General features: G+C 38.9%; 2 protein-coding genes across 5 annotated transcripts in view; both read left to right on the top strand.

Moving 5' to 3' along the window:
- The first annotated feature begins 1,023 nt into the window (after positions 1–1,023).
- stard10 (StAR related lipid transfer domain containing 10) lies at positions 1,024–17,064 on the top strand. Its single transcript, XM_026299234.2, has 7 exons — positions 1,024–1,307; positions 1,613–1,810; positions 9,552–9,699; positions 9,861–9,964; positions 11,912–12,029; positions 15,249–15,301; positions 15,793–17,064. Exons 2-7 carry the CDS (start codon positions 1,652–1,654, stop codon positions 15,997–15,999), a joined length of 789 nt encoding a protein of 262 aa, XP_026155019.1. The 5' UTR covers positions 1,024–1,307; positions 1,613–1,651; the 3' UTR covers positions 16,000–17,064.
- A 3,261-nt stretch (positions 17,065–20,325) lies between these two features.
- arap1 (ArfGAP with RhoGAP domain, ankyrin repeat and PH domain 1) overlaps positions 20,326–24,508 on the top strand; it is a 46,671-nt gene continuing 42,488 nt past the window's right edge. For all 4 annotated transcript variants that reach the window (XM_026298869.1, XM_026298868.1, XM_026298866.1 and 1 more), the window contains exon 1: positions 20,326–20,460. The gene's annotated coding sequence lies outside the window, so the exon portion shown is untranslated. The remainder of the gene's footprint in view (positions 20,461–24,508) is intronic.

The following is a 24,508-nucleotide window of genomic DNA, read 5'->3' as shown; positions in this document are numbered from 1 at the left end:
TAAAAGGATTAACTAACAGGGTCACTATCTATGTACATAGGAATGCCTACATATTAAGCTGTAAAAATCAACCATGCCAAAACTTTATTATATCATTTATAAAGTTGTTCTCAAAGACTTTATTGGTAATGAAGATGATACAGGTCCCACTTTCTCTGAGCTGTTCACAGTACTGCCAGTTTTACACTGCACAAGTCTTGTGACCTTAAAGAAACTAAACCCCTCTTCTGCGCAGCTTAATTGCAATTCCAGGTTCAACGTCTAGGCTGTTTTAAGGGATATATTTCATACACCACAATCATGTTGGTGTTAGTGCAGATACTCTTTTCACATTAACAAAACTGGCTTAGCAGCCAAACAGCAGATTTAGCACAGGGGCTAAATGTATTGGCTATAAGGCTAAAAGCATTTATCAAGAAACTTACACAAGGCACAAACCATAAACATACATATACAGTAGGCCGTAGCCATAGGTGGCTTTAAGTTTTACTCAAAGTATGCTTTTACCTAAATTAATGTGAATACTCTGTTTTTTTCTTTGTTTACCAGTGTTAAGCCAATAGTCTGAGGCTACTCACTGGATGTCACTGCAATAAAATTACTAACAATAGCTTCTGACATTTTGAAAGTGAAAGTTAAGACCCCATAAATTTAATTTGTTTTGAGCTGCAGTTTTAGTTTTGTTTCAAATAAATTCCACTGGAGTTTGAGTTTGGAAGTAAAAATTTGGGAACCACTTCTGTATTTAGGGATTTAAGATACTATGACTTTTAAATATGCTACAATTAAATACATCAATAACTTTGAGCATATATAGTACTACTGAGTGCAAATTATTATTGGGCTACAGTGTTACAGTGATGAAAATCAGTGTTTCAAAACAGAAGGTCTGAATCAAAACAAAGGGCAACTCTTCTTTAGCTTACTTCCCTTAATAAACTGTCTTTGTGGCAGAGTGGAGAGGTTTACGAGCAGCACCTAAATGCAACACGGGGAGGCGTTTCCGTTGTGGAAGTCGCTGCGTCGCCGTTCAGCCTCCTCCTCTCCCTCACCATCTCCTCCACCTCCTCTTCCTCTTATTTCTCACCGCATCTCCTCTGCCACCTGCCACAGCGGCGACACAGCGATGGAAAGCTGCTGCAAATGATTAGAAGCTCAGGACGAGGGAAAAGAGAAGCCAAGACGCGCGGGGGAAAGAGAGAGGGACAAACGGAAGCACAACCATATGGTTTGTCTGAAGTGCGGTTGTTTCTGAGGACTGCTGGACCCGGCTCAAACTTAATCCAGCCACCGTGACCAACTACAAGGCGCGTTTCATTCGTCCCCTTCATATTTCTTTGACACTTCTTCGCCTTCGCTCGCTGTCGGTGCGGTGTTTTACACCTCTGTTTGGTTAGTTTGTGCGGGGCGGGTTGCGGTTGTTGTGCCTCCCTGTGAACGTGTGTGCACGCACAGATCAGCACAAACCGCCGGTGCAGCGCACAAACGCTGCTTTCAAGGATTAAATCGAATCAGACAAGTTATTCCCACTGAAGGGGGGGGGCGGGAGTGGTTAGCTTTTCGTCTTTTCCTTTGCCTCACCCGCTCACCGTGTCTCCTCCGGGCCCACCAGGACTCCCCCCTCACACCCCTCTCCTCCCGGTAACGAGCCATGTCTGGACAGACTGTGACCATCCCGGACGACCAGGCGTTCGCCAGCTTCAAGGCCGAGTGTCTGTGCGAGGAAGGATGGACTATGACCTACAGCAAGGGGGGCATCACGGTGTGGAGCCAGGCTCTGGAGGAGGGGAAGTCTGTCCACAAAATGAAGGTGAGACAGCTTCAGCCCACAGGTCAGAAATATGTCAAAGCCAGAGTGCAACTTTAAAAAATACAAGTAAAAACATCCAATTTGCTCATCACAGTGTGAGTTCAACAGAGTTCTCTAACAGATATTTTAAGATAAATACCCAAACACTGTGCACATATACACTTAGGCCATACATAAATATACTCGAGTAAATATAGAAGATTCAAAAGCCGAATAATGTGAATAATGTGTATCTAACATCTGGCCACAGGTTTAGCAGCATTCAGGACCATAGCCTACTGGAAATGATTCAAATCTATCAAAACATTGGAAGAAAAAAAAAAGTTCTTAAAACCTCCAGGAGTAAGAGAAAGTAGTGATCATGTGGAGAACAGGAAGAACACAAAGGGAATGGGAACAATAATAAAACCCAGCACTATAATCCAGTTGGCAGGGGAGGTGTTCTTTCTAAATTCCCATATGATTCAAACTGCTGACTTGCTTTATGCGCTGCCTTTTTGCTGCACGCCATTGTAGTTGCCGAAGCTTCTCCAACTCACGAACAGTAGATTTCTGATGATAAAGCAAACTGTGTGTTGTCCATTTGTAAGCACATAAACAAATGGGTTGAGAAAATGTGATAACAGTAGCACTGCAACTGTAAACTTGCTCAGGAACATTTTTTTTTTTTAATCACTGACTGCTGAATGTTATAATGTGTTAGATTCACTGATCTATTAATAACTGTGTACGGTGGAGTTGTGAATTTATGGCTGATATAGATTATAAGAAACTCCCCATACTAAAGAGAACTGAGAGCAGGAGGCAGCCTCAGGAGGCAGGTTGAATTCTCCAGAGACATATTACCCTCTGCTAGTGAAACTATTTTCAGGTCTCTACCCACCAGCACATTAGGTAGTGAATTTAATGTGTCATCTTACTTTGAGTTCAGTGGAATTAGATTAGCATACACACTGTCACCCATTTAACACTCAGGGAAATGAGCAAGCTGAACTACCATAATAGAGCTGACAACTAAAATAACAGCCACAAGGTAAGGAAATAAACTTTTAGTCTGTGGGTTTGGTCTTAAATTTAGATTTAGACTTAGGTTTCTTAAATTTAGTCATCATTTCTCAGTTTCATATTATTCTGAATTTATTCAGATGCAGTTCCTAGACACTATTTTGACCTGTGGTAATAGGTTATGGTCACATGTCAGTGTCTGTAGACATTTTATGATCCCTCTGGTATAGACTTACAGCTGTGTACATTTTAACATTAACAACAGTGAAATTGTAGTAGTTTCTGATCATTGTTTAGGAAAGCAACACTGTGACAGACATGTGAAAGTGCTTAATGAAAAAACTATCTCCTCAGCAATCATGGCTATTTGCCTCAAGAGTGTTTGTCTAGGGAGTCGATATGCAGACGTCATCAGGACAGCGACGCCACTTTAAGCCATGGAAAATCTGTTGTGTACCATCCAGCACATTATAATTGACCACAGTCATTATTAATGCTCTTGTATGTGTTCTGGGAAAGAGAGACAGAGGAACAAACTAATTCAGACAATGTCTTTACAACACACTTGTGGCAAACATGGGCTTCTCTCTGAATAGGAATACGCGATTACATAAGTAATTAGAATTTATCTCGCTATCAAGACACAAAGTGAAATTCTAAAAAAAAATGTATGAATTGTTTTTAAAAACACCATTGAAATGTTCAAATATATTGTTTGTTGGATGAGATGACCTGTCTCACATTTGACTGGCTAAAGCTTCCTGTTGATATTTGAATACATTGTTGAAGAACTGAATCCAAACAATGTGGACAGTGTGGCATCTTTAATATCTGGCCACAGTTATAACCAAATCCAGCAGGAACCACAGCCCACTAGAATTTGTAAAAATCGATCAAGAAGTTGGGAAAATTGTATTATATCACAGTTACACTTCTGGTTCACTTTGTCACTGCGCACTCTCCACTCATCCTCAAATGCTGACCTGCAACCTGACTGACCTGAGTTGTAATTTAGTGCTTAACTGCCTCAAAGCCTGTAGTGTTGTCAGTTTCACTTTGAGACAGGTTTGGCTTCACAGCTGACAGTTTTTGGAAGGTTGTGTCCCTATTTCCAACCTTTATGGTTCTTATTGTTTTGAACAAACCTGAATTAAAATCCAGTTAGTTCCTCATGGACATATTTTCCTCTCATTTTGAGAAATTCAACAGTTTCTGCTCTATGTAAATATGTGTGTGCTTTTCTGCTGGTGTATCCAGGTGTGAGGAGCATGATTGAGCCATTGGGTGTTTACTTTGTTAAATAAAGTGGTGTGTGTGCTCATGGGAGTGTTATCTTAATGTGCAGGAGCCACAACAGCAGAGAACCTTTCCCAGCCCCCTATACCTGTGTACCTGTGAGGCATACTTTTTGTGTGTGTGTTTGTGTAGTGTAGTGACTGGGCCAGTCAGGTTTTTGTGGATCAGCCTTATTTGCCTATGTGATTTCCTAAGGGTATGTCCTGTGTATGTAGGAGGAGAGGGGTATTTGTTTGCATCAGCAGGGAATGATGTGTGTGTTCAAGTGTTTGTGTGTTGCAGCAGTGGGTAAAGTTTTGCTTATTCATGCTTTTTCATACAAGACAGGTACGTTTCATCACAGCAGCTCTACAAACAGTAGGAGGAAGTACACACACACACACACACACACACACACACTTTTTGGAGTTTGGGTGGTGCTATTATCTGTACTTTAACCGCCTTTTACAGTTACATGAACGTATTTGCATGGCACACACGTTTTTTCCCAGTCTCACACATTAATGAACTTAATTGAGGTGTGAGTAGATATCATAGTTGATGTATGATGCTCATAGGTGAGTGTTTGTGGGTAAGGGTAGGGGTGTTCAACTAGCACGCATTGTTGCATATTGAATGGGTAATGTAAGTGCTGAGACTTAATGATTGTTTTACAACCACTCTGCCTCTGTTAGTTTCCTTTGTGTAGCATTAATAGAAATAAAGGGAAAAATATGTGTACTCTCATTTGAGAGTGAGAGCGAAACAGATTGGCAATCATCATTATCATTAGCCGTCTAATTATCATCACTCTCATTATCATAATCATCATCACTGCCATATTCATCAACAATTACTTTTTATATCACTTTTCAATCACAAATGTAAGCACTCACATGACCATCATCATGATACCATTTGTCAGCACATGACTCGACACACAATGTGTGTATTTGCTAGTGTGTAGTTGGCTTTGTTTATTTTATGACGACAAACTGTCAGATGGCAGTCTGCTCCTCCTGCCTCTCTGCTACACACACACAGACAGACACTGCTAATTTTGCCTTCTCCCTTGTTGCCACAGAGGGAAGCCCGGCTATGAATCAAACAAACACATAACCTCTTTGTTGTGTTTTTTTTTTTTTTTTTTTTTTTTTTTCATAATTGTCTTCCACACATGTATCAGCATCCAGGGGAGCAACTGATGAAAGCCTTGAGACAAAGAGAATGAAGATAGTGGAAAGGGGAGAACAACAATGAGAAGTGGGCGGAGTGGGATGTGCTGATGCCTGAGGTCCATGGTTATTCTGATTGGGCAGTGGGCAGAGTGGGCACAGGCATGAAGAAAAGTCACAAAACCACTCACACACACCTATGGTTTGCAGATCTACTTGTCTGCCTGTTTGTGTCTCTGTTTTTATCTTTCTGGACTCTCTTTCACCCACTTCTTTTCTGTCTCTCTCTCCCCCATTCTCCACTCCCATCTCCTTGCTTCATCTATTAAGTTTACTGAATTAGTATCTAATAGAATTACAGACCTGTGTACTTTGCTGGCTGTATGTTTTTATTCTGTAGTACTGGACAGCTTGCCTTCTTCCTCCTACTCCAACTGCTCTATTTTAACATGGAAGTGTCAGATAAATAGAGTAAAAGGACAAAGATACATAAAATGGAAATACTGAGATCAAGTTTAATATAAGGGCAAAATTGTACTAAATGGACTTAGTTCTTTTCCACCACTGCTTAGTCATCTTGTTGCTACAAATGTTCCAGTCACTTTCACAAATGATTTTGTATTTCATCGTGCTACTCAAAAATGATTCAGGAACAGAAATAAATTTGGAAATATATATCCTTTATGATATTTCACTATTGCCTCTGACTGGCTGCCACAGTGTACTCCAGTGTCTCACTGCATTAAGGTCCTGCATGTGAGTCTAAGCTCTGCACCTTTCAGCGTGGATTGTACTTGTCCTCTGTGTTTGTGTGGGTTTCCTGCAACAGTCCAGACTCCAAACACATACAGACCAGGTCGATTGGAAACCTCTACGTTGCCCTTAAGTTGGACTATGGACTTCAATGTATCTGTTTATTTTATCTCTGTGTTGCAACCAGTTAATGATCTTTGTTTTTGCTTTTCTCTGCACATTATGGTGCATTCTTTAGTCGTCTGTATTCACATTTTGCTCAGTGATGTGACCACTCCAATGCCGTAGCATGTGACTGTATTTGGCTTACGTGACTAAAGTCTGTTTGTCTGTCATCAAATCTTTTGAACTGACTTGCAACTGCTGCCCATTGACTGCAGCCCAAGTGACTAAGCCAATCCTGTGTATGAATTACTGGGGTCTAACAGGACATTTTCAGATTTTTTTAGTCTGTCATATTATGAGCAATTGAGCCCAAATGATGACTTCATCTACCTCCTGAACAGAAATTAGTTCACATGATGTTCTTGATAAAATCTAATGATAAGGTCTGTGCCACATTCATACATTTCTGTCTTCCTATTTATTTGATGTGTCTTGTTATTTTGTTGTCAGTCCATATTTAACTGTTCTCTGAATTTCCTTGCTCTGAGTAGGGGTTCAGCGTTTGGGGATGTCATCTCAATTTTGCATGTTTGGCTTCTTTTGTTTCACAGCGTAGCTGTTGTGAAGCCCTGTGAGACTGTGTTAGTGAAGTTCATTTAAGCAGGAGTGGCAACAAATGAACATAGCTCTTCTACTGTTACCAGAGTGTGAATAATGGGACATTAATAGTTACAGTGATATTTGGTTCTGAGATAAGCTAGCTTCAGTTAATCTTAGTCTTTGTCCAAAGAAGTTTTCCGAAACAGAGACTTTTTGTTGGTTCTTCATGTGACATTGTTCCCCATCATCATCTGTCACTTCCTGTATGTATGTGTGTCTGCTAATATGTGTGTGTCTGTGTGTTAATAGCTATCTGCTGTAGGTTTTAGGGATGGTGGTGTTTGGGGTTTTTGCAACAGCATAGTAAAAAATAGTATGCTACACAGTACACTAAGATGAAAGATATGGTAAATAGTATACCTCCTAAATAACAGCAAGTGAAGCAACTTCCAAAACAGTTTAGCATGTCAATGTTAGTGTTTAAAGCTTTAATGTGTAATATCTAGGGTTGTTTTTTTTTTTTAATAAAAATGGAGTATAGTTTTCATAAATATGTGTAATCACTAATGAGAACATAGAATGAGCCTTTTGAATCTACATAGGGAGCAGGTCTCCTTTCATGGAGGCACCCATGGTGGTTTGCCATTTTTCTGCAGTAGGCAAAAATGGACAAACCAAACACTGGCTCCAGACAGGGAATCATCTTCAGTTTTAAAGGTGACGGTCACCGTAACCTAACCTTTGAATGAATGTGTTAAATGAGTGATGAATGAATCACACCTTGAAATGGGTGTAAGGGTGCTCAGGAAACTGCATTGTGCAATCTCACCTCTTGATGTTGCTAAATCTTTCACGTTACACATTGCACATTTAAATTTACCTGTACGCGAGTTATTTAACACCTTCATAGACAAAATTGTATCTAAAAGCTTTTTGCAGAGCCAAATCTGAATTAGCACCATAGATTTAAATGACCAGTGCGTACTTTGAGCTATTACACCAGAAATGGGCACATAACATTTCAGCAGTCATTATTCTACACTGAGTGGAGACCCCCGTTATTTAAACAGCTGATAAACCAAATGTAGAGTTGAGTTGATCAGTTTCTTAAATGAAGCCTCAGGGAAGAAGGAAGGGGAGACTTCCAGGACTGATTCCTAATCTCCTGGGAGAGACAACCATCCTTGGCACACTTCTTTCTCATTCAGTCTAAACCCCCTCTGCCCCCCCTTTTTTATGTCTCTCCCATCTCTTCTTGTGTTGTTATTATTCAGGTGAAATCCCCCTGAAAATTGTAACTGTAGTAACAACTTTACTCTGGGGCTGCACACCTCTCTTTACATGGGGGTGTATGTGTCTACTCCAAACCTGACACAGTCACGAGTCCCACTGGTTTCACTAATAAGCTGTGACACAAAGTGCTTCCATACTTGTAACAAAGAGGTACAGACATATACAACCACTCACTTATCCTTCCTTTAGCAGGGAGCAGTGAATATGTATGCCCTCTAAAAATCTAGCATTCAAACCCCCTGCCACCTCTTTACTCCGTGTGTGTCTGTCTCTGTCTTCTATTGAAAGTGTTGTTATGCATTTAAAAGCTCACGTCGTCATTTGTGGATTAGCTAGTTAGTACTCTAATTTTGTTGATGATTTCACATGATCCTGGATCTACTGATTCTTCCAAAGTCATATTGAGATTGTTGTCCTGGCAAAACATCTGCAATATCAAACCTGCTTGGGAACATCTCAGATATAACCAAAGTTGGACTAGTATGTTCATTCAACTATGCTTGCCCCATTTTTGTGATCCATAAACAATAGGGTGCCTATAATAAGACACGCATTTAGAATACAGAGTGCTGCATGATCAGCAGGACCCTCTGGCTCATCCAGCCTGTTCCTCATAGAAAGAATTAGTCGAGGGGGCATCATCTACTCAAGTGCTTTTTCAGTTCCTCATCGTCAATGCCAAACTAAGAGTAGTGCATTACTTCTTCGAAAGTGGCAGTTACCTTTGAAGATTCAGTGATACAGAACATTTAGGGAAAACTCCTGTGTACCTGGCTCTTAAACATTTCCTCTGGGTTTTCATCATTTTCCCTAATCACCTGCGTGGGTAATCCATGAAGGAGGCTTTTTATGCCATTGCAGGCATTAATTTTATGTATGCAAATCAGAACCAGACTTAAATTTTCTCCCTCATTTTATGGTTTTCCTAATGTGATAGAGCATTGGACTGCAAGTGACATTAAAAGCACCAGCAGGGCCAAGTGAAGGGGACTATATCAGTTTCTGTCTGCCTTCTTTCTGTATCCTTTAAAGACAATGGGAATTTATTTATGAACTGAATTGATGTATTTATTATAAATAATGTTTGTATAGCTAAACACAGTCCTTTGTAGAATATTTTTGTATTTTACTTTCACTTGTTCCAAGGTTCTAGTTGTGCTTGTCCTTGCTTTGTAGAATGCAGAGAATTTATATATAGAATTTTATTCTGTTGTCATATCTGATTATAAATATTGAATGTTATCTTTGGTGTTTTCACCAGTATATATATATATTTTTTTTTTTTTTTTCCACACACACCTCTTTTTTCCAGCCTGAACAATGTTGAACCTTGTAGCTCTCTTCAACAATTAGATGGCACTTCACTATGAATTTATGGGATACAGCATCATAAAAACCTAATGGACTTTCCTGTTGCATAGATTGCATTTTATACATGCTGAATATAAGTTCAGTAAAAATTATTTACCATAGCCTGTGAATTCTTTTTCTGTACTCCCTGTCTAAAAAGAAAATGAACACTCTCTGTCTCGCAGTGTCGGATGGTTTGTGAGGATGTGTCAGCTGAGACCATGTATGACGTTCTTCATGACATTGAATACAGACGGAAATGGGACACAAACGTCATCGAGACCTTTGATATCGGAAAACTCACGGTCAATGCAGATGTTGGTTACTACTCATGTAAGTTGCACACTCGCATGTGAACATATGGTGTTGACAATAAGCATCAGAACTCATTTGTCACTAATTTGATTTGGGACTGTGACAGAAAGCAGATACACAACAAAAAGTACACAGTGATCTACAGTGTTTAGTTCTTCACATTTATCTTGTTTATCCAGGGAAGTGTCCAAAACCTCTTCGAAACCGAGATGTCATCACTCTTCGCTCCTGGCTGCCAATAGGAAAAGATTTCATCATCATGAACTACTCTGTCAAACATGTCGTGAGTATACACACATAGACATGCATGCATGCTTGTCTTTCTATAGTTGAGGGGACATACATTGATATTATGCATTGCTAGCTCCTGACTTTAATCAAAACCTAATTCTCACCTGAATGCTAACACTAAGTTTGATGATATGAAAATTAAAAAAACATATCGAAATAAAATTTGTCCTAAAGACAATAAAAATACATACCCATATACAGGCTCAGCTGAGGCCCTGCTCATCCCTAGTGAAGTAAATGCAGTTTCTTTCCAAAGAGGAAACACTCCCATACCTCCCGTCCTTTATGCATTTACCTCAGAGAATGATTCAGTAGATGTATTGTGTCCTGGCACTGCAGGCAGAACTAACTGAATATATTTGTGTTTTTAGCTCAGTCTTCAGTTGTGCTTTTTAAGAACTTGAGCAATTTAAATACCAAAGTCCAGTAAAACAAAAACTGATTAGGGAGCGCTGTGACCATGTAAGTGACTTTCACTTTGGAATCGGGCCAGAAATCTCAGCCTTAGCTGGGCTCAGTTTCTGTGTTTCTTGTCCAACTCAAAGAAAAGCATAAAAAGATAGAGAGGCTTAGGGTCAGAGGTTAGAGGAGTGTAAAATCGTGTACTCATCAACCCTCTGTAGAAGAACAATAGCTTATTTACATGAATGATTGATCTCTAAAATGTTGTAAAATAGTGAAAACTGACGTTCATAATATCCTAAACAGCTTGCAGCATCCAATTAACAGTCTAAAACTAAAGTATATTTAGTTTCCTTGTCTTGAAGCAAAGAAAAGTTGCATATACACAAAATCAAAATTGGAATTCATGACCAGTTATTAAAGATGTTTCTTATTCAGTCAATTAACCAAGTAAGTCTTTTGACCTTCCTCTCACTGTCTGTCTGTCTTTTCTCTCTCTCCCTTTATGCAGAATTTTCTTTTTCTTCAGTTTTTCTTGCTTTGGTCTTTCATTTCTGTTTCTCATTCCCGGTTTCGTTCGCTACTGTTTACAAAAGGATAAGACTTCTCATGTGACAGTTAGTTGTTGACTTCCACCTCGCCTTCCGCATTCCTGCATTAATAAGTGGTTACGAACATAATAGACAGTGTGTGTGGGTGTGTTTTTCTACCACATGTGTGTGTAATTAACCAAGGTCACTCCTGATAATCTGTAGAATTTAAGAGCTTGACTTCTAGAGTGCAGCTTAAGGGGATATTTAGCAGAGGGCTGAGTTTGTGCATCCTCTACTAGGAGTCAGTCCACTTGAACTGTATTCATATTTACTCTTTACTCTCTTCGCAAAATAAAGCATTTATCTGAAATTCTTCGATAACAGTTTTACAGTTAACTGTTGTCCCATGTGCTTCTTACGTTTTCGGCACCGTGCCTGTCCAAGTTAGTGCTGACTACCCTGTACCATCATGAATAATAATCTTAGATTTCCAGCAGTGGAATAGTGATCTTTACTGATGTGATATTCATAGAGTGTTGTGGACTGGATTTGCATCAGAATGATGACTTGAAGCAGAGAATCAGATTTACTGGGAGCTAAAACAAAAAAAAAGACAACAAAGGAAAAACATCCTACTTATCCTGCTGACTTACATTATTTGATGGATAGTCTCAAAGAGCTAAAAGCAAAGGTTTTCAGATTTTTACTTAAACATGAGAAAATACTGCAGGTATATAGCAGTTATTTCTGAGCATGTCAGCTTATAAAAGCTTGTATGTGTTTGCATTTTTTGATGAAGGATTGATTTAGTTTGAGTGTAGCTATACAAGATAAATAAATGAAAAAATCGGCAATTCAGGTAGCACTTTGATATGGAGCCTTGAAAAACTGCTGACTGGGTTCCTCTGTACCATTCAAGGATGCTATGACATAACACAAGGCTGTCTGTACATGCGTTGAATAAGAATAGCGTGTGTCTGTGTCTGTCTGTGTCATCCCCACAGAAATACCCTCCTAAAAAGGACATGGTGCGAGCTGTGTCCATTCAGACTGGGTACATGATCCAGAGCCAGGGAGCCAACTGCTGTACCCTTACTTACATGGCCCAGGTAGATCCACGAGGTAAGGTCTTAACCTTTAAACAGCACTTTGAACCTGAGGACTGCTCTAAGTGCCCTTACTTTCCCAAAGTGTCCTCACTCCTATGGTGTAGAAACCAAACTGGTCCTCATATATAACACACACGTGAACACACACACACACACACACTCACTCACACAGGTGCCTAATGCTTGGTCCATGAATGATTCATTCCTGTGCCTTTATGTCAAAACAAGTTGTCATAGTAACCATATGAAGGACGCTCCCACCTGTTTCTCTCTTTCTATTCATTACTCCCTCTTATTAGCACTTTAATTCACTTATTCACTGACTCTCTTGCATGCAAGTGCTAATTGTGTAAACCTCTTCATCCCTGTGTGTGTGTGTGTGTGCGTGTGCGCGTGCATGCGTGCGTGTGTGCTCTACTTTTTGGAAAACAAGGACGACATAAAACTAACAAGATTCATTTTTAACCTCCGTAAAAAATAATATGAACAATATGAGTTATTTTTTTTAAAATTTTATTTCCCTTGAATAATTTGAATGTGAATTATCTTAGAAATTATCACATTCACATATTGAAACATGAGTTAGATGGTATCCAATAGCAACCACTATGTCAAGTACAAGTACACAGTACACACTGCAAAGAAGCAAGATCAACACGTCCATCACAAATCTCACATAGTGGAAGCGATAGAGAATACACTACCTAAGACTTTTTACCACAGTGTCCTTCAGGAACAGCTAAGGAATGCGATGAAGGTAGTGAAGCAAGGCTCACCAGGAGTCAAACTGAGGGCAGAGTCCACCTGGATGTCCAGGAGGATTTCCTAGCCGACTTCCTTGATGAGAAGTAGCAGATGCATAAGATAATCTGTCAGCTAAAAGCTCTGCTAGAAGAAGCTGAGGCAAAAGTGAACTCTTCAGAGTCACATTATAAAATTGGAAGATGAGTTAAAGACCAGGGGTAGAGAGCAGCACACCAACAACATCCAGGACATGCAGAGCAAATTAACATTTGTCAGTGAACAAAAAGAACTGGAATCAGTAAACTCAGAAGCAGCAAGAGCCCAAGCCTCCTACCAAGATCAGGAGGAGAGAAACAGAGAGCAGGCCAGCAGGATTGCAGCTATCCTTAGAAGAACAGAACACCTCTGTCTGATGAAGGAGCAAATGAAATATGCACCCACTATCAAGCTTCCCTGATTGAAAGAAGAAAACATCAACCTCCTGACTGCTCTAAACAATGAGCGTGTCCAGTGGCAGCATGAGAAAACCTCCCTGCTGGAGGAGCTGGAGAAACTCAAAGCCTCCAGTCTGACTCACCTGCAGGAGGCCAGACTGACTGCTGCTCTGAAGGGAGCAGAACAAGAGATAAAGACCAAACGTACCCAATGGGAGGAGGACAGACTGGAACTTGAGGTAGATGTGACAATCAATAAAAACCGTTATCTTTCCCAACTGAAGATCTATAAACAGGACAGAACCAAGTTTCAGACTGCTCTAAAAACAGCCAGTGACCAGATGCAGAGTGAACGTCTTCAGTGGCAGCAAGAGAAAACCTCCCTGCATGAGGAGCTGGAAAAGTTCAGAATATCACATCTGGAAGAGCTTAAACATATTTGAAAAGAAAAAAACATGCTCCTGGATGCACTCAATCAAACAAGCTCAAAAGGAGTCACATAATGTGTCTAATGTATCTGTGGCAAAAACAAATGTCCTCTGTCATGCAGCAGCTGGAGAATACCGAAGCCACCAATCTGGCTCTCTTGAATGACAAAAATATGATGATTGCTGCTCAAGAGGAGATGTTTGGACAAGAGAAGACCAAGTTTTAGACTGCTCTCAAAACAACCAGCGCTCAGCTGGAGAGTGAACGTCTGCTGACTCTAAATTAATCTCGTCTGTGGAGAGCGGATCTCTCTGAATTGTTTTTCCCAAGGTTTTTTCCTGTGTCCCTTCAGCTGTTCTAAGGGTCATGGGTAGTTTTTCCTCATCTTCTTAGAGAGCTTGGGCTGGTTATTGCTGATCTGGATCCCAATTGAAACATCAATTTCATTTCGGCATTTCAGATCGAACTAAATTCAATCCAAATAAGTCAAATTTCTATATTAAAAAAAATAAAATAGAAAATAACGTAATTTGGTCATTTTTTTGTTGAAGTGTAGGTTTCATCAGTGATTATATGCTTTGTTTGATGTATAAATGACAGAACAAGCTGAATTTAATTTTTAATTGAATTTAGTTGAATTTTTCATTTCAAATTATAAATACTCAAAATTACACAAAGTTTATACCTATTGAAAAACTATAGCCCATCTGTAATATATACCTATAAATACAGTGCACAACATACACTAAAGTGTCATCTGTTGGAGGAAACAGTTCTTCCAAAACAGTCCCTCATTGTGTTCACCACTTCTTCATACTCATTAAGCCATTAGGTAACACAAATGATCACTCACCCAGCATGTTCTGGTTAAACTGACTTCAGTGTCAGGAATTGATGATTATCTTTTAGACAAAACAAGACGTTTGAGGTCACCGCCTTTAACTCTGGAGAGTCAAAATGGGCATTTTCCCTGAATTTTTTTTTTTTTTTTAACATTTGTTCGTTAAGATTTCAAACAAGCAGATGTTGCTGAATTCAGCAGTAAAGGTGCTTTTAAAGACCAGTGTCAAGAGTGCTGCCTAGAAATTTTTCCTATTTTGAGATTTGCTAAGTGACTGTGGCAGCTATAGGAACCACATAGAGACCTATGGATAAAGTTAATCAATATCCATGGCATCAGTTTCAACCTTGACTTAATCCTTTAAAAAAAAAAAAGTGTGTATGTATATGTGTGTGTGTGTGTATGTATGTATGTATATATATATATATATATATATATATATATATATATATATATATATATATTTAGTTTTTCTTAAATTCAAAAGCAGCCTCCCACCCAGTGTGAAGTTAGCATAAGATTTCTTGATCACAGGATAGAGAATGGCAAGAGTTATTGGTTTCCCATTGGCATATTTTTTGTAAAACCAAATATAAATGTATTTGTCTGTAAAATGTATGTGAGAGAGAAAGGTATCTGGTTTCAGGGAGTTAAAAAGCTTCACTTTGGTCCTGGGCGGCATGACACCTTCCTCTTCTCTCTGTACTCTGATTCTCTCTCAGTATCATACTTTGTGTCTCACTCATTCTCTTATTTCTCATGCTCAATGTGTCTCTCTTTGCAGGTTCATTACCCAAGTGGGTTGTCAACAAGTCTTCCCACTTCCTTGCTCCTCGTGTAAGTAATCTGCAGATAAACACTGATTCTGTGAATGTGCTACGTTTGTCAACATCTTAATCCACTGTGCACTGAGGTTGCATTGAGCAGAGTCCCACATTGCTTTTGTACCTTTGGTACTGTGAGTAATGTGTGAAGTACCTAATAATCTGGCACTGACATCTACACAGCACTTAAATTTATTCATGCATGTAACTGTACACATTATCACTTCCTATTATCATTTTCCTGTCTTCACTACCTCTTTTTTCATCACTGTACTTATCTCAGTTTATCTCATGACTTTTCTTCTATTGCTTCAACTCTTTGCTTCTGTTGTACTACTTGTCCTCTGTCTGTGTTCTTCAGCTAAGTTCTGTCCAGTCTGCCTTATGTCAGTGTTGCATATTATCTACAGATTCATTCATTTTGTGTTTGGTTACTGACATTAAGCATTATTACAAATCTATAAAAAATCAACTGCTTCTGTCTTTATGTATTATTTTCCCTAGGCAATGAAGAAGATCAACAAAGCCTGTTTGAAGTATTTTGATTGGAAGCAGAGACACAACCCTGGCTACAAGCCCTGGCTCTACCCTGAACAGACTACATTACCCAGCATCCCACTCTCTGAGCTCAGCATCCAGCGTGCTGAAAGCCTGGAGAATATTGATGAGAGCACTCTTGCTGAGACGCATGACAGAGAAGACAGCGACTAACACACGCACACGCACGCACACACGCACGCGCGCGCACACACACACGCACGCACGCACGCGCGCACGCGCGCACGCACGCACGCACGCACGCAGGCAGGCAGGCAGGCAGGCAGGCAGGCATGTATTCATATACAAACAATAAAGCAGGGATACATGTATGCCTGATGTACATCTATGACCACACATATGTAGATGTGATTCTAGATGTATGTTATTTTGTGCTTCTGTGTGTGTATATACATACATATACATGCACACACATACTTGCATACATACATACATTCAGTTGCAAATGAAGACATACTGACAGACATGTTTGTAGGCATTTGTGCACACAAACTCTTACTTGACCAACTCAATCCCATACATGATGTGTAAAAACCTGCAACACACACACAGAAACATACCTGTTCATAAGGGGCTGCAAAACAACTTTTTTACAAGTCATGAAAATAAAATTAATATTTAACATCGTAAAAAGATGCCTGTAAATGTAATTTTTCATGGCTATTGACATCATGGCTATTGATATCAAGGTTTTCTAATCAGAACCTATGCAGATTATCATAGTGACATATATTTTCAGTAAGATTTACCGTACTGTTTAGAGACTAACCTGACAGTGTTCATCCTTCTATTATTCAAAATATGAACAATAGGTTTCAAAATTATAGGCTACTATCCTTTTACCTATAATTTATTTTTATGTGCCCAGCGGAAAAACACTGGTACAAACCCCAATGATCATGTATACAATAAATACATACCTAATGAATAGCATGTTTTTGCAGTCTGATATGTACATACTGAGTTTGTATCATTCTGCCCATGTCACTCATTATGTGTCTCCATCCCATTTTGTAAGCTTGTAACATGTACACAGGTGTGCAGAAGCCAGCTGGAACCCTGAACCTAACCTGCAACTCTTTCTCTCACATTTACACACAATCACACATCAAGAATTGACACTCACATGTACTGTCTACTCCTCTATTTGAGAGATGTATGAATGTATGTAGAGTTTAAAAATTAAATACAAATTCTTACAAAGGCTTTCAAAGTTCACCGGTATTCTGAGAATTTTATTTTCTGTGTTTTCAATGTGTCAGTGCATTTGCTTACATTGATGTCTGATCCTGCCTGCAGATTTGCATGGCTGTGCTGATGCTAATATAGGTATAAAAATTGACCTGATTAGCAGTTTGATCTGTGCTGATTCACACATTGCTTCAATGATATAAACCATTGATTTTAAAATTGTACTATGATGGTTAGCGCATGAAAACACCATGACATGCATACTACTGCTAACCTGTTTCTTTTGTCTCTGTATTTATTGACATTTGTGATTTCATTGCATACACCCATGTAGTTGCCTCTGTGTAGCATATGTGTGAGCAGTGGCCTGGATCAGAATTAGGAGTCCCTCAATCTGTTGGCATGGCAGATTGACTCAGCCCCAAAGAGAGATGGATAGTGAGATGAGAGTTGGCATGTCATAGAGGAAGTAACCTTCTCATATAGTATAAAAAAGTATATACAACATGTCTGTGGAGATTTTCAGTCGTCCAGGTGAAGTTATCTAGAGGTTGAATCGTGGAAACTGGTCTTCTAGTTTTTGGGTCAAAACATTTCACTACTCATCCGAGAAGCTTCATCAGCCTGTACAGTATGTACAACAGCTACAGTTTCTGTTGAGCTGTGGTACGACAAACACACTTGACAGAAACTGTAATATGGCCAAACATTACAAAGCTGAGAGAATGATGCATGTTTGAGAGTGCCTCAATAAGGGGAACTTAACATTATACTCATCTAATTATCTGCATGTCATCTTTTCTCTTCCTTTTTTACAGCATCTGCTTTTGCATATGCACCATCCTAATAAAGTATGAATGATGAAGGAAAGCGCATGCAAGAGATGAAAAAGACATGAGGTGCATGCAGCATTTATGTTCTTCCTACAGCTGCACTGATCATTTGTCCCTGTCTTTTGATATAATCATCCATCTATCTAATGAGGCTTCTCGCTTGGCTGTCGTTGTTCTGTTTGTTGGTGTGTGTCACAGGAATGGGATGCATGTGTGCTGGTGTGTGAACTCTGTTTCCCAGTGGCATCCCCATATTGTCTTCCAGCCGCCTCCACAGCAGGAGGAGACATATAAGCAGCGTGATGGCCAGCATCCCTATGTGTGTGTGTTTCTGCATATGTGTCACACTGCCACCCCCACAGCAACCCTGATAGCCTGGTGATGACTCATCACGAGCCCACCTCCTCCTCTCTTCTCCCTACACTCATCTTCTTGTATTCTCACCCTACTCTGTTTCTGCTCCTGATCCTTTTCTCAATTTAGTGCCTTCTCATCCCTTTCTGATGTTCTTCCACTCCTCGTCTCAGTCTCATGCATCCATTGATCCACTTCTAATCCAGTCCTCTGTGCTTCATTTATTTCCTCTTCTTTTCCTCTTTTCATCTCTTCCTGTGTCACTCTTATCTTTTGCTCACCTCCCTTTCCCTTTCCTTAAACAATTTGTTCTTCCTCATTTATTCCTACTTTGTGCCATTTTATCTCCAGTTTGTTTATTTATTGCTGCTTTTTTCTTGCACGGACCCCCCCCCCCTTCCTATTTTAAGATCTTTACTCCTTCATTAATCCCCTTTCTTCAACTTCATGTCATCTTCCCATTATTTCCTTTCTTCTATTCTTCTTTATTTATTTTCCTTTCCAAAAGTGAATTTTTGTGGCCCAGCTCATCAACTTGTTAACTATATTGTTTAAAATATTAATAAGGAAACAATTGCTAAAATATTACTCTTGTACTCATTTGGTGTTTGGGGTGACAGGCCCCCTGACTAAGACATGAAGGAATACAACAGACTGAATTGGATATGTAAAATACATATATACTAATGGCAAAATAGGCGCATTTCCCCTTTAGTTCTCTAAAACATGATAGACATTAAAGGTTTGAAAAACACACTGACAAATGTGATGCATTTTCATTTATGTAAACTCACAAGTTAGATATATTTAGTCCATGAATGTTTTATGTTTGGAGTCTCCTGGTACACGATGATGTATGAAGTGATTGTTAGGTTAGAGTTCCAGTTTGGTGTAGCTTATGACATTTATTGCATCCCAGCCTCCCAATCTTGCAGTTGTTTTCATTTTTCTGACTTCACTGTGACTGAAATGCAATCAAATGAATCCTCATTAATAATTGAAGATGAATTTGTATGCAGAATTCATTTTCTACTGTAAATGTAGGGTTAATTTATTGCTTTTTCTTTTAACTTGAAGCTTTTTGAAACCCATCTACATGACTCAGTGTCTGGATGGTAAGTGGTCGCCCTCTTCTGGTTCCTATGGGACTGTACAAATAACAAATTAGCAGCCTGTCTGATCTGAATGCCACATCAAGTTATTTGTTCAATATTATTTTTGTTCATGGTTTCAACACACTAGCTTTTGCAATGCAATGCAAATATGCAATTATATATTGTGAATTGGCTTATAGGCCTATACAGTAACTGGAGTTCTCTGCAATAAGTTTTCTTAATGAGACACCTCATTGAGTTTGTGATTGAGTCAATGATTAACCCAGGGAACATTTTTTTTAATAGATTTATTTTGTTTTAATTTTGTATGTTATAATATAGATTAACACTATTAATCCCAAAAGGGAAGTTGGGTGTATGTTTTGCATGTTAGCTACTGCTAAGAAGCCCCACAACCTGAATTGTGTCATTTTTACAAACTGATTTAAGAATTTATTTATTGGTGCTAAGTATTTTTACATACACACTTGAAGTATATGTCAAAATGTGATATAGACAAAATGCCATTAACATGTAGACCTACTAAATAAATGGTTGTAGGCATACTGGCTTCCCCTTACTGTTTGACCAACATTACCATGAAAATGTATAAAATTTAATTTTCTCTTGTATTAATATGTTGCTTAGGGTGTGACAACAGAGTTCATAATGACATTATCTGTAAATCTTCTGTGACATTTGCAATGGTTTGTAACACAAGGCATAATAAGTTATAAAAGGTCCACATTCGTTAAGCATACGTAATTAAAGACAATTTGCATGACAATAGACTGAGTTGTCCAGTCTTTTGCAGTGGTCACATGACGGCCTTACGGAAGTTTTTAACAATTTTACCTAGTCAAATTAGCCACAACTATCAAGCCAAAGACTACTACACACACTCATAGGTGTAAATATAAAACGTTACAGGTTTAAATGTCAACCTATGCTTTTATTTTGAAATACAAAACAGGAAATGGTGCACTCCCCGACTGAACACTTGAGGGGGGAGCAGTTGCTGCTGCTGCTTTTCAGCCGTGAGAAAAATGTTGGCGACTCATAGCTTTAGTCACAAATTCTACTCCCCTAAACAAAACGGCAGCATATTTCAGTGACTCGGACACTTGTAGTAACTGGAAGAGGTAAGTGTAAGATCAAAAATGTACAAGTTTTTTTTTTCAAAGAGAAACTTTACCGGAACAGATGGTTAGAATCTAAGTTAAGAGCCTAAAACCGCAGACAGAAATGTGTTGTCTTGGTTACGTTCATGCGCTGACCGTTAAGTAACGTCAGCTAACTAGATATGCCGCGGCAGAAATAACGGTAACGCTAGGTCAATTTCAACACCATAAAACACTAGATAGTTCATGAATCAAGTTCTGCTTTTGCTGATTAACTAACAACAAAAAAAAAAATGGTAAAATATCTGCCTTCGTTTGGTTAGGTACTGTTTCTGGTTGTCTTCCTCACCTGCCACTGGCTGCACTATTCTTTGGTAAATAAAAGCCTAAAACGGGGGTTGTTTATCCCCAGTGGAATTCATTGTTTTTAATCTGGTTGCATGGATGAGATAATGATTAAATCGGGGTTTTTATCTGGCTAAACTAATCTATGGAGGAAATTGGACAGTTTATCGTTATAATTTTCCTTATTTGTAACAGGTGGTCATTCAGCCGAAGCATTTCATACTTTATGCATGGACTTGTACGCTCTTTATGTAGTAGGAACCTTGCATACCACAACAGCCTCCAGCACCAGATTTCATGAACTCATTTAGCTGCACATGACTGTTTTTCAGCTGCTTATTTCTGCTTTTCGTAAACCAGGACAGGACTCCTTTGCGTTCACTTTTTGAGTACAGACATCGATGTGATAAGGTCTGATCAGCAGTGAAAGTGTAAAAAAGCTGCTTTTTTAATTTTGATTAACAGTGGAAAATGTGTTTTTCCTGTGTCTTTGCAGTTGTTTCCTTATTAATACGTGTATGCTCAGTCAGTGAGGATGACCTTTTGTTTGTGGGTTAACCTAAGGCTTAAAAGTAGTCTGCACTTCACATTACTGGCCTGTTCAATAGACCCTTAACTACATTAAGTGAATAGAAGAGTAAGTTAACCTTTTGCTGTTCTTAAAAAACAAAGCTCCTGAACCATTAAAATAATACTCCTGGCAATTGGGATTAAACAAATACTCTGCTGTCGCAGATGCACAGCTTTGTGGTATGAAACTCATTGGCACAAAGCTAGTGACAGAGCAGAGGACTTGTCAGATGTGTTAATGCTTTGACGCAACTGCTCATGTTTTTTTGTTAATCGCACTAAAGGCCAACAGAAAAATTGCCTACATGTGGGGAAAGAGCACCATGGCCCTATGGACCTTGTTTTGTTCTGAAGTAGAAACTAGTAATGAGTAAGCCTGTGACTGTTTTGGGCTTTCAAGTACACACTGAGAACCATATATTGCAGTGTTAGAGGATGCTGTTTATCAAGATATAAGTATGTCTGTACCTCTCAACTTGTGATTTTTATATTTTCCGTAACAAATGCACAGTCTGCTTAGTTGTGCTAATTCAAATTAATAATCTTGATGTGGATGGGTAGCACTTCTACCAAGGATGTAAGCTCTGAATTATTGATATCAAGTTGCAGCTGAAATCTTTGTCATGTAATAATGTAATAAAAACCTATTACATAACACACGCTTGAGGTTAAATTGCTACCTGAAACGGGTTTGTTTACCTTACTTTTTTGTAAATTTCTTTCAGTTCACCTCAACTGTACATTGTCATGTTTTTTATGTAAATGTAATATCAAAATAACACACTGCACTTTGCCTGAGGAATTAGCTTCCCTTTTTCCAAGGTGATTGAAGTTTGAATATTTATTTGTTTAAAAAATAATTGTCTGTCCATCCTTCTATGACCACACAATAATTTACATTTCACTGTTACAACTCACAGCAGTGTGTGTAACTTAGGGGACAACTTGCATTGGGTAGAAAATCTTCCTATTGATTTGCAACCAGAAGTTGTGTTTGTAATATTTTCACCTTTTGGCTATCAACTTCATATCCTACACAGTTTAATATGGTACCTTTCACATTTACCTTCATTTTTATCTGGAAATATCCAAGGATAGACTGGGTGTTCCCACCGCAGCGTTTCATGCTTTTATGAATGTTAGTCACTGAATTTGCACATTCCTCCGACTTCCTTTTTCATGTGCGTCACTAAATTATTACCCCTCTTTCGGACGCTATAATTAGTGCCTCTTTGCCCCAAGATCAGTCTGTGGCCTTAGAGTTAATCTATAGTGTTAGCTTAGTGCAAACCTTTGACAGGACTGAATATGTTTGAGCAATATCTGGGGCTGATGCCCCGAATGATTATGCCAAACAATCCCACTGGTCTGATCCTACACTGTTAGAATTTTGAAGTAGGAACCGTTTGTACTTGCAGTAATATCAAACAATCATCTTCTCTTATTTTTTGGTCAAGGTCTGATTATTTTGGTCCCATTGAGGGACTGTTAGACCGGTTGGTGGTTTGCAGTGTGTTAACAGTAGAAACATCCTGTGAAATGTTACACCTGGAAGGGTTAAGAGAATAGTTACAGGCAGGCTTTTTCACTAGAGGACATTGTTTGGATGCATTTCTTTACTGGCAGGACTGAGTCACTATTCAGTTTTAAATGAAAGTGGGCTGAAAGCAGCAGTGTGTCTGGTGGTGGGTATATGAATCATGTCCCCTCTGTGGATGTGTGTGTATGTGTTTTTCAGCAGTCCTTATAAGGACAAGGCATTGATAAAAATCTCGGTTGTACAAAAATTACTGTACAGGGCCTACCCAACATGTCCTATTGAAGCATAAAGTGAAATGTAACGAGAATGTCGAAAACATTGCAATGATTTCAGTGTGTCAAACATATTTATGACATTTCTGTACTGCTATTTCTTGTTACTTATTGGCAATTACACAGATACCAGTACATCTGTCTGATGTAAATATTGGCAGATTGAGTAGCTTGGTCAATTTGGTGATTTGGCTTTAGTAAATAGGTAATTGTTTTGTAACACCAGCCATAGCCATAGTAACTTAAGACAGATGTTTTGATGTAGAAATTGATCTTACTCTGTATTATTAATCTTGGTCTAGTAACTACAATAATAAACCTGTGTGTACTTGTTTACTCACAAAATTTCAGCAGATTGTGTGTAGTTCAAGGCTCTGAATAAGAATTGCCAAGACAAAAATGATATTCGCTTTTTCAAAACAGCTTCAGTAGTGATGTTTGCATGTCAGAGTATGATGTGACAAACCGGTCGAGCTAGGTGAGGCAAGAGAAATGACTGTCATGCAATGAATGTCCCCTAGCCAGAAATCGAACAATGCATGTTGCATTTATGTGGTGAATCTTTTTCAACACACTCACACACACATATGCACACAGTCATGTCTCACCGTAGTTGGGTTAACACCTTTCTTATTTGATTGTGTGAACACACTTAAACAGTGGGCCTCCACCAGGCGCTTCCGTCCTTCTTGTCAGAGTGTGTGTACTTGCTGGGGCAACAGAATGCCCCATTGTGGCAGCACAGAGACAGCATAGAGACCCTGTTATTGCCAGCTTTTGAGGGGCAGGGAGCACAGAGAAGGACGGAGGGAGATGCAGAGGACCAGGGAGGGGGAGATAAATGAATTGAAAGTGAAGAGCATGGTGCTCGGAAGCTGTAGAAAATGAAATAAAAACCTAGGAAAAAGGACATCAGCAGTTGATTAGCAGTTATACTAACTGCACAGGACCTACAGTTAAGCCTAAAATAATGTAAGTTTAGCCAATTGATTTCTAAAGTGAAAGGAGAACATCAACAGTTTTATAAATGTGCTTGTTTACTGTCATATTGACAGTCAGATTATTCAGAGAATTACAATTTCATCATTCTACATTTCAAGCACAAACAGATACAGGTCATATATACCTGAGTGAAGTAAAAACACAACAGACACTCTGTCAAAAGTGTAAAATTAAACTGCTCAAAAAAAAAAAAAAAGGGAACAGTTAATCATAATAGTATAAAACCAAGCCAAAAAAAGAATGGTTTTGCATAATGGCCAGACAAATGCTCTCTCCTTCCTGTCTGATTCTTCTCAAGTTTTTTGTCTTGCTGGTCTCTGTCACTACTGGTAGCATGAGG

Source organism: Mastacembelus armatus, chromosome 13 (assembly GCF_900324485.2).
Source record: "Mastacembelus armatus chromosome 13, fMasArm1.2, whole genome shotgun sequence".
Classification (NCBI taxonomy): domain Eukaryota; kingdom Metazoa; phylum Chordata; class Actinopteri; order Synbranchiformes; family Mastacembelidae; genus Mastacembelus; species Mastacembelus armatus.
This window is presented reverse-complemented; position numbering and strand designations above follow the sequence as displayed.

Coding starts and splice junctions, on each gene's coding strand:
- stard10 (XM_026299234.2), top strand. CDS start 1,652: ATGTCTGGACAGACTGTGACCATCCCGGACGACCAGGCGTTCGCCAGC. Junction 1,811..9,551: donor AGTCTGTCCACAAAATGAAG/GTGAGACAGCTT, acceptor TCTGTCTCGCAG/TGTCGGATGGTTTGTGAGGA. Junction 15,302..15,792: donor CCCACTTCCTTGCTCCTCGT/GTAAGTAATCTG, acceptor TATTTTCCCTAG/GCAATGAAGAAGATCAACAA.